Below are 10,808 nucleotides of genomic sequence, written 5' to 3' on the forward strand. Positions count from 1 at the left end.
GATGTTGAACCCAACCCCACAGGGTTCTGGCGTTGACTTTTGGATTCAGTTGTGCAGACCCGTCCCCCAGAGAGGTCGAGAGGACACAGGCTGTTTCCTGTTGCCTTTCAGATTAACTGATAGGGTATAGATGACCCAGCTGGGGAGGAGGCCAAGGCGGGTGTGTTACGTGGGGGAAGAAAGTCTCCAGGAAAGGAAAGCCTCAGCAGAGAGGAGAGGCTGAGACCAGAGAACCTTGCTTGTCTGTCTCCCTCAGGCTTGAAGGTCCCCACCACCATCACTCTGACTCTGCGTGGCCAGCCGAGCAGAATCACCACGCTGAGCCCTATGGGCTCAGGAGCAGCCCTGTCTGAGGAGCCCACCTCCCAGGTGCCGCCCTGCAGCTCCCAGGTGAGTCTGCCTGGAAAGACTGAGGACATGGGCTCCAGGATTGGGAAGTTTGGGGCCAGCCAGCCAGCTGACAGAAGGAGCTGCTGCTGCACTGGACTTGGTTCAAATCCAGACGCTGGGGTTTGTAGCTTTGTGACCCTGAACAAGCCCTGGGCCTCTTTGAGTCTCCTCTTGTGTAACACTCCCTGGATGTTGTGAGGATTAAAGTTGTAAGTGCATGTGTGAATACGTTCCCGTGTGGAGCGGCACCTGGTATGTGATAGTTTTTCCCTCTCCATTCCTTTCTCTTTCCTTTCTCTGTTTCATCACTCATAAGTCATAAGTGAAGCTCGTGGCTAATACTCTTTCTGTTACTTAACGGTTCGCCAGCACCGTGCCTTCCCAGGTCTTTGCTGTCTTTATAGCACAACTTGGTTTTTTTATACTCATCACCACCCAGAAAGTCACCATCAGGTCCTCTTAGCTTCTCTGGTTTCCATTGTGACCTTTTGGTTAAAATGTAATCTTAAAACAGTGATCTGAGAAGCCACCCAGAGATGGAGATTAAATAAAACAAGTACTTTGAGTCCAACGTTGTTTACTTCTTCAGTACCCACTGTTTCAGCCAAGCCTTGTCATGTGTGGCAAGTGCCGTGCAGCCTGTATGACTGAAGACCTTGCTGTCCCACCTCTCCTGGGGTGGGATTGGCTCTCCTGCCAGGTGACAGTTCCTGAGCCCTTCCAGATGTTCTCTTCCCCTTTAGGGGAAAATACTGCACAGACATTCATTAGGATCGTAAATACCCCGTTTTGCAGAGGGCAGGAAGACTATTTGCTTATTTTAAATTATTCTCACATTACAGAAATAACAGACTTTAGATAGAAAGTGATGCTACTCCTTGAAATGATTTGGTTAGTAGCTTGCTATGAGTTCTCCCAGATTCTTCTTCCTATAAGAGTATATTTTTTATTTTGGACAAAAGTAGGATCACAGACTCTTTCGTAGCTAGACTTTTTTATAAATCACGCCATGATGTGTTTCCCTGTTGGTTGCATAGGGACCTGTCTCTCCTCTCAGAAGCTGCTGTGGGTGTGTGGAAGCCTGCAGAGCTGGGACATGTTGTGGTTTTGATACTATATGTGATGCTGTGGTGAACACCTCGTTTATGATTCTGTGTCCCTCTGGGCCAGAGACTAAGCAGTGGAAGGTGAATGTGCCTGCTGATTGCTCTTCAAAAAAAGTTGTTATGTACAGTTCTTGCCACAGTGATGAGAATGCCTGTTTTCCTATACCTTTGTCAATTGTGAAACATCAGTATTTTTAATTTTGTTAATTTGATGGGTAAAAAATGAAATAGTGTTTCAATGTATATTTTCCTGATTACTTAGGAAGCTGTATGTCTTACAGAGTTGCCTGTCATGTTGTTTGTTTATTTGATTTGTAGCTGCTTTATATATTTAGATGTTAATCCTTTATGTGTTATACAAGTTACATATACTCTGTTCCGGTCAGTAGGTTATCTTTTTTCTTTCTTTTTTTTTCTGTTGAAGTATTTAGTGTTTGTCTTTTAACTTTTACTTTTGAATCTTTTTGTCATCAGAAAATTTAAATATTTTATATAATGAAATCTTCAACTACTTCTCTTTATGGCTCCAAGGTTTTGTGTCCTAAGAAAGCTGGTCCTATCACAAGAATATAAACCGGTTTTTTTCTTTCTCTGATTTTCGTTGTGGTAGAACATTAGCATAGAATACACTGTTTTGCTGATGCTCGGGCAAACAGCTCAGTAGCATTAAGTGCGTTCACATCACAGTGCAGCCATCGTCACCATCCGTCTCCAGAGCTTCCCTGTCGTCTCACACTGAGACTGCTCTTTATGTTTTCTTAGAAAGCTTTTGTTTGTTTCCTTTAGTTCCTTAGTCCTCTTGGAGTTTATTTTTGTGTGCTAAGTGAGGTAAGGGTGAGTCCTTCCTCCACTGAAATTCCAGTAAAATTGAACTGTCTCTTCCCACACTAGCTTTCTGTTGTTTGATAATGCTCATGTTAAGGAAATGTCAATTCTGTTTCTGGCTTGCCAAGATCATCTTTGTTATTTTCCTTTCTCTCGATAAATAATGTTTTTTGAGTTTGGTCCATTGACGTTTTATAATCAAATGAATTGAGTAAGCATTAATGTTTCCTTTGGTTCAGTTACAAAGGTGAATTGCTTTGTAGATTTTCTGATATCAAACTGAATTCTAGGTGAAGGGACTTGTTCAGTATTTTCTGTTTTCTTTTTGTACATTACCTGATTTATTTGTATTTTGCAAGCAAAGGAAGCAAGAGCTTTCAAAAGAGAGCAAGGGGCAGGTGTTTGGCCCAGGAGTAAAGATACCAGGTGAGACAGTCACAGACTTTATTGGAGTGTCTGGGTTCTAGTCCTGGATCTGCTCCTGGCTCTGTCTTTCTGCTAATGTACACCCTGGAAGGGAGCAGAGAGTAGTTAGGTCCCTGCCACCCACGTGGGAGACCTGGATTCAGTCCCCAGTTCCTGGCTCTGGCCTAAGCACAGCCCCCTGCTGTCGCAGGCATTTGGGGAATGACCCAGCAAACGGGAGCATGCTCTGTGTCTCTGCTTCTCTAGTAAATAAATTATTGATTTATTTTTAGTTTGAAAAAGAAGGAAACTAAGTGTTTTGGAGGAGAAACATGCCTTTTTAAAATTTGCTTTAATTTTATTCATGGTTTTGGCCTTTGTGTTTTATTAGGAACGTTGGTCTGGTTTTCCTCCCCTCCATTCCTTGTGTGTGTGTGTGTATGCACACGTGCGTGCACCTTCCTTGTTCAGTTGTGTAAAATGGTAGTTCAGTCCTTGCAGAATGGGATGGGAAGGAGTTTATTTTTCCTCATGCTCTGTAGTGCAGAAATGATGGCTTCATTGGTGGGTTGATGGGCCTGTTTTAGGTAATCCTCACCTTTGCTGGGCCGTGCTGTGACGACCAGAACTCAGACCAGCCTGGCCCCTGAAGTGGGTGGTCCTCCTCAGCTCGCTGTGGCGAAGGGGTGCCAGGGTGGGAGGGAGCTGAGAGGAGGACAGAGGCCATCCAGAATCCTCCTTTTCCATGACAAAATCGAAGCACAGAATAGAGAGGCCTAGCCTTCTGCCTGATGGCGTTCACACCAGAGACTTGTTTTCATCTTGGAAAAGTGGGTCTGTGGTTACAAGGAGGGATCGAGGAGTGACTGCTGCTGACAGGTGTTACTAGGTGAGGGCTTGCTAGCTCGAAAGCTGCTGATGGTTACCTCCGGGTTCAGACAGTGTGCGGCTGAGGAAAGAACGGTGACTGGACTGGGCTCTCTTCAGCGAGCTGTGCAGTCCTGGCCAAAGCACCTGGCGGCTCTGGGCTTTGGTTCCCTCAAGTCTGTTGAGGAAGTTGTGAGTTGGTGTTTGTGGTGGCAGAGGATCCATATCAGCAGGCTTTAGGAACATGAATTTTTAAATGTGGAGAAACCACCATTTTTGATATTTGTGAGACAGTTGGAAATTTGAACACTGACTACATAGTTTTTAGTATTAAGGAATTGTTCACTTTTTGTGTGTGATAATAGTATTTACGTTTAAAAAATACTCCTTTTTTATTTTGGAGTACATGGTATAATATTTATGAATGAGGTGAATTTTTTAAAAAAATTGTTATAAACATCAACCAGACTTCCTAAAGCCTATGAAAGCACAGAAGTGTCTGTCTGTGTTGTTTCTGGCACCGATTAGTACTTTGTGTTTTCCTCTTGGGAATGGACTTTTGTGTTTTCCTACAAGAGAAAAACTGCCGCAGGAAGGGGAGTGACACAGCCCATGTTCTGCCCTGCACAAGAGTCCTAAGAGTGGACTCCCTGCCCGTGTCACAGCTCTCTGGCCTTCCTGTCCTGCTGGCCACACTGTGACCTTGTCAGACTGGCAGGCAGGCAGGCAGGGGTCTGGCTGCAGCCCTGCAGCTGCCCTAGGACAGTGGACTGAGGCTCGAGGGCCGTCTGTGCACAGCCCTTCTTCATTGCTCCGTCTGCATTCGCAGAGGATGAAACCTAGACAGCTGGGGAGAGTGCTGCTGGGAAGATGCCACCCCTCTCTGACTTGCATCTTTCTTCCTAAGCTGCAGTAGTCAGCAGCTCTTGGCATCCTCCACACACCTACAAAACATCCAGGACCTTAGAGCTTAAGTTGTCAGAACATCCTTCTCAGTCTGTCACCCTTTCAGCTCATCTGTTCCTTGTTCTCTGCATCTCCTTCCCGTCTCGTGCGTGCCGACCTTGTGGTTGAGTGCACTCTGCACTCCAGGTGCTCTGTCTGGGCCATGTCATTTAATCTTCACAACGGCCCTGGGAAGCAGATGTGTCTGCATCACACAGGTGAGGGAGAAGGCTGAGAGTCTGAGCTACTTGCTCTAAGAAGTGGTTAGGTGTCTGAGCCCACAGTCCACGTTCTGTTAACCACTTGACTGCAAGGACACACGTGTCCTTGTGCATCCAGCTTCTTTCCTGTTACGAGTGACTTCTTTGGAATAAATTCTTAGTAGTGGGATGATGGGTCAGAGGGGCTGGATGTGACCTGGCAAAGCTTTGACCTTGTTCACTGCCTCTTCCGCCACAGCGCCTGCCTCCAGCACCCTGAAGATGCTGTGTGATATGTCCTCCTTACCGGTTGGTGATGGCGGCCTCATGGTGGGCCCTGGACACATATGTGGTCCTGCTGAGCTGTCCAGGTGTCTGAAGACCTCTTTAAGACAGTCATTTTTGCTTTCTGCCAACTGTCTTCAGGCTGGGCCTCTGGGTCTTGTGGAACGTCGGGCTGAGAGATGTCGCGCCAGTCAGGGGAACGCCACCCTCCAGGATCTGCAAGTCTGGTTCCTTCAGTCTCCAGCGTCCTCAGTAGATCTGGCTGTGTGTGGGTCACATGCACATCTTCCCTCCATCAGCTGTGATTTGACCCAAGTGTCACTGTTGGGCTGCACCTGATAATGGAGTGTCCTTTTGGAATGCTGTCCTGCTGCTGCACCCTGTTGGGAGGAGAGAGCCACGTGGTCTGGGCCACAGGAGTAGTTACAATTGAGAACCGGGATCGTCCGGGCCCAGCAGCTGCTGGGTTTTGAACATCATCGTCCCCTTCACTGGCAGCCATGGGAAACTCCCTCTTAGAAACCACGTCAGATGCTGAGTGGCCTGCTGCGCCCTGGGAGCTCTCTGTCTCTGGCAGTTTTGTAACGAAGGCAAGGAGAACTGGACTGTCATCCTTCAGCCCTTTGGGCACTGTAGATGTGGCAAGCAGTGGTCACCAGGAGGTGAAAGTGAACCCTTTTCTGTTTTTCACCATGCTGTGGGCAGTGCCTGTGCCCAGAGAGCCTGCAGGTCCGGAAGGGCTGAAGAGGAGGAGTGCGAGAGCAGAGGCAGTTGCTGGCAGATTGTGCCAGGGAGCCCTTGCTGGGAACAGCTGGGGCGTGGGACTTTGATTGTTGCACCTGAGGAACTGGTGAAGCTGGAAATGAGAAGTAGAGTTTTCCAAGTCAAAGGGAAGAAACTCCAACCCTCAAGTCCCGTCTCCAGGGCCTGGAGGTAGAGCAGGGACAGACGGCTGAGCTAACGTCCTGGCTGGCTCAGGAAGCCGAGGGCATCCGGACAGAGGCTACACTTGGATGTTTCTGTTTGTATTCTGTGTAACTTTTTCTCTTCCTCTTTCAAAGTGGGAAGATTGTTGGCAATGACTCTACTGTGTAGGGCTCTTGGTACCAGCCTAAGCCCTGTAAGTTACGGTGCCTGGAAGAGGGGTCACTGAGGAACCCTGGCCCCGCCCCCTTACCTATTCACAACACTGTACACAAAGGTAGTTTTAGGTTTGCTTTGAGCCTGTCCCCTTGAGCACAGCCTCTTTCCTTCCATACTCAGAGTGTTTCCAGTCAAGGTGATAGGTAAAGCAGCCCCGGTGTGGCTCTGTTTTCTACATGATGCAGGCCCACAGTATGGCTCAAATTGCAGTCCAGGGTTCTGACCCACAGTGCAGTATGTATCTACTTCAGGCTACCTGTGTGCAGCCCAGGGGCCTCACCTGTGGTCTGAGTGGCAGCTAGGAAGAAGGAATGAGCAGAGGAGTCGCAGGCAGGTCAGGGTGTGAGGGCCAGGTTGGGGATCTGTGTGATGGGATGGAGGGGCACTGGTACACCACACCTTCCCTTCCTGACCTTTAGAGCTGGTCTCTGCAGTGATTCACACAGAATTAGGCTGCATTTTTGAATTAGCTGGTAAGTAACTGCTTTCTGAAATTCAGGAGGCATTTAGTGAATTTGAGGAAGATATGAAATCTGAAAGAGACATCCAGGGCTCAAGGGTTTGATAGCTTTATAGGCAGGTGAGAGTAGGCCTGTGAGGCTAGCTGAAGCTTTTAGAAATCACAGAGGGCCCAGAACAACCCAGTCGGGATTATGAGAGCAGCCCAGACAGTGTTGGAGGGGCTGCTCTGGAGAAATGCTGGGTCCAAAGGAAAACAAACATGTTATGCTGCTTTGTGGCAAATGCTAGCATGCTTCCCGTGGATGACTTGGGATGCACACCTTGGAGACTTCTGAAACTGGAGAAAGGGAGCTGTAAGAGCAATGGCCGCTCTTTACCATGGGGGCACAAGCTGTTGTCAGAGTCACATTACCCAGTTCCCTTCTCAGCCACACACTTGACAGTGAAAGGAGCCTTTACCTATCATAGCAGACCTGGAGTCCAACCTCAGAAGGTAATGCTGTTGGTGGAAAACGTAGAAGGATCAAGCAGGCTTTAAATTTTTGGACAAGAAAGCATGTTGGTGCCCCATGGAAGATGTCCTTGAGATCTCTTGAGAGGAAGACCTTCTGTTCATTCTTGGTCCCACCACTAGAACGGTCTTGGGCTGGATGGGTTATAGAGCTGAGCTCCTGTAATGGTGGTTCTTAACGTTAGTAAAAATAAAAATTTGAAAACTGAATCTTTGCATTGCTTCCATGTATTTTCCATTGACGTCTCACATTTATTCTGGTAACCCGCACTCAATGAAATGGGCACAGAAAATGCAGCAATGGTGTGGTAATGGCGGTGATCATCTCTGATGCCGGGGGCTTTGAGGTGGGTACTGTAATTCCTTTTATACACGTTAGGAAACTGAAACATAAGAAAGCTCATAGCAGGAAGTAGAAGAGCAGGGCTGGAACCCAGTGTCTGTTCTATTGTGCACTGTGCTGGAAGACAGGAAGTGGAGATCAGCCCAGGAGATGAGATGTTGACTTGGTCTACATGTGACTTTTTAACTTGTTTTCTGCCAGGCTAAGAGTGAGTGAGTGAGGCTGCTCTGGTTGGTCCCTTGGCTGGGCCTGTGTTCGTGGGTACAGTCCTTTGCCTTTGGTCCTGAGAGTTTAGTGTCCCTTTACACACCCTAGTCCCTCTCCCTCGATAAGTAAATAAAGAGAGCAATGACTTCCAACATTCAGGTTATTTGTGAACTTGTATCCAGAGGACCTATCCTGTCCTTAAATTCCAGGTCCCTACACTTGGCATGAGAGCCCTGTGGTGGAGCCCATGTTCTGGTGGACGGCTGGGAGCATCCAGTGCAGCCGGGACTGTTTCATAACCATCCCTAGTAGAGACCTGACAGGCTCTTTCCAGCTCTCTAGTCATTCCTGTGAGTCAGATGAAGAAAGATTGGAGTTTAAATGACAGCTGCTTTAAACCTTAGAAGGGAGAAGATCATAGCGCATGGTGATGCAGGAAGTTTTTGTTAGGTTTTCAGCTACCTTTAAAAATATATATTTATTTATTTGAAAGGCAGTTACAGAGAGGCAGAGAGAGAGAGAGAGAGAGAGAGAGGTCTTCAATCCACTGGTTCACTTCCCAGATGGCCGCAATGGCTGGAGCTGTGCCGATCCAAAGCTGGGAGGAGGAGCTACTTCCAGGTCTCCCATGTGGTCGTGCAGGGGCTCAAGGACTTGGGCCATCTTCTACAGGCCTTCCCAAGCCATAGCAGAGAGCTGGGACAGAAGTGGAGCAGCTGGGACTAGAACTGGCGCCCATATGGGATGGCGGCACTGCAGACAGCGGCTTTACCCACTACACCACAGCGCCGGCTCCTCATCTTTTCGAAACGTAAGTTTTAGTTTAGTTTAGTTTAGTTTAGTTTAGTTGCAAGCAGCAACAACTGTGAAAGCAGATTTTTTTTTTAAAGATTTTATTTATTTGAGAGAGTTACAGAGGGAGAGGCAGAGAGAAAGGTCTTCCCTCCATTGGACACTCAGCAAAAATACCGCAACAGCTGGAGCTGTGCTGATCTGAAGCCAGGAGCCAGGAGCTTCTTCCCAGTCTTCCCACGTGGGTGCAGGTGCCCAAGCACTCGGGCCATCTTCTACTGCTTTCCCAGGCAATAGCAGAGAGCTGGATTGGAAAAGGAGCAGTCGGGACTAGAACCGGCGCCCGTATGGGATGCTGGCACCACAGGCGGAAGATTAACCTGCGCCACGGCGCCAGCCCCTGTGAAAGCAGATCTTCCCAGTGAGTGTTCTTACAGATAGCCGCACAGCGTTTGCTGCTGTTTCATGGCCTCAGCTGACTTGGACTTCCTGATTCTGTAGTTCTGACTGTGGTCACAGGAGTTTTCAACCGCAGAGTCCTTCGTGGGTGGCTGGTTTGTGTATCTAGTTCAGATTCTGACAATATAAGCTTGACCGGCTCAGCCCACTTCTGGGTTTGCTTTTGTCTCTTCCCACCCAGTGCAGTACTAGTCATATTACTGCCTTCCTAGTAAGAGTAGGGTAAAAAGGTAAGTTAACACATGTTGGACTGTTAAGGTATGTGTGTGTTTTTAACTCAGGGGTGCTGTAGAGAGGTCTGTGCACCCTTCAAGTTTCCCCCACAGCGTGTGTCTCAGATAACTAGGATGATATCAAATCCAGGAAACTGCATGGGTACAATGAGTGTGTATAATTCTATGTCATTGTATCTCTAAGCACTGTCAAAATACAGGACTTCCATCAGCACGGGGACCTCTGTTGTGAGAGTCCCAGCATCCTCATTCCCCGCCAGCTTTCCCAACCCGTAGAAACCACTGTTCTCTTCTGTCTCTAAGTGAATGATATGTAAGTAGAGCCCTGCAGTGTGTAAGGTTTTTAAGACATCTTTTCTCCATTCAGTGTTGAGTCCCCTAGTGCCCATCCAAGTTGATTCTGTGGTATGGATATACAGCAGCTTATGTAACCATTTACCTACCGAGAGATTGTGTGTGTGTGTGTGTGTGTGTGTGTGTTCCTGGATGGTGCCGAGGGACATTTTGTTTTTTACAGTTTGGGGCTGTGACACGTAAAGCTGCTCTGAGCAGTTGTGTGTAGCTTTCTGTGTCAATGTTCGTCTTCATCCCCCTGGGATAAACCTCCAGGAGTGAGTCACGTGGTAAATTTTTGATTTTTAAGAATCTGCCTAACCGTGACTGTACCGACAACAGTAAGGGAGATCTAGTTTCTCCACATCCTTGCAGGGTTTGATGTTGTCTCTGATTTTTTATCTTGGCTCTCCTAGGAGGTTTGTAGTGGTATCTCATTATGTATGGTCTCTGAAATTTGTTGAGATTGGTTGATGGTCAGAATATGATGATGTGTCTTGGCATGTGTTCATGAGTGATTGAAAAACAGTCTATTCAGCTGTTGTTTGATGACATGTTCTGTGAATATGGTTAAAAATCTGTTGGGCGATGGTATAGTTGAGTTCCTGTATTATTAATTTTCTCTCTAGTCATTCTATCACAGTTGTTGAGAAGGTGCTGTTGAAATCCCTGTCATTGTAGAATCGTCTGTGTCTCCTGTCAGTTTTTGCCTCACAGGATAACTGTTCTGTTACTTTGTGTGCACTCAGGATTGCTGTGTTTCTAGGTGGATTTCATTATATGATGTCTCTCTGTGTTCCGGCTCATTGTCTTTGTCTATTTCATCTAATGTTAACATAGCCACTCCTGCTTTCTTATGATTAACATTTGTATATTTTTCTCTTGCTTTCAGCCTTCCTATATCATTATATTCTAAGTGTCTTGTAGACAGGTTGCAGGTAGTGTGGTTTCCCGCTGCTGACCTTTGTGTTTTAATTAGTGCTTTTAGACTGTTTCCGTTACATATAATTACAGATATTTTGGGGCTTAAGTCTGCCATTTTATTTTTTGTTTTCTGTTTCTGTATTTTCTGTCTCCTGCCTTCAAGTGGGTTACTTGAGCAGTTTTTAAAAATACCATTTTGATTTTTCCATAGTGTTCTTGAATGGCTTTTGTATAGGTTATTTGAGTGGTTGCTCTAGGTTGTTACATTACAGGGGAAGGAAACACCTGGCCCATGGGCCATATAATGCCCTCGAGATCGCGTGATCTGGCCCTGCCAAGGCCACTGTAGGCAGGACTTGAAGCTTAATAAATTTATAG

At 46.9% G+C, this 10,808-nt stretch overlaps 1 protein-coding gene across 24 annotated transcripts in view; it reads left to right on the forward strand.

Annotated features, from left to right (window-relative positions):
- The window catches only part of KANSL3 (KAT8 regulatory NSL complex subunit 3), a 45,889-nt gene extending 38,540 nt beyond the window's left edge, over positions 1-7,349 (forward strand). For 19 of the 24 annotated variants that reach the window (XR_011386484.2, XR_011386485.2, XR_016229185.1 and 16 more), the window contains 2 exons: positions 257-390; positions 4,998-7,349. Coding sequence is in view for 19 of the 24 variants with exons in the window: in XM_008253760.5 (XP_008251982.1) it covers positions 257-390; positions 4,998-5,018 (155 nt within the window). In the remaining 5 variants the exon portion in view is untranslated. The remainder of the gene's footprint in view (positions 1-256; positions 391-4,997) is intronic. The other 5 variants (XM_089326054.1, XM_089326057.1, XM_089326055.1 and 2 more) reach the window with 1 other exon arrangement.
- Positions 7,350-10,808: the final 3,459 nt, after the last annotated feature.

Source organism: Oryctolagus cuniculus, chromosome 2, assembly GCF_051225735.1.
Source record: "Oryctolagus cuniculus isolate XC-2025 breed Fujian yellow rabbit chromosome 2, ASM5122573v1, whole genome shotgun sequence".
NCBI classification, from domain to species: domain Eukaryota; kingdom Metazoa; phylum Chordata; class Mammalia; order Lagomorpha; family Leporidae; genus Oryctolagus; species Oryctolagus cuniculus.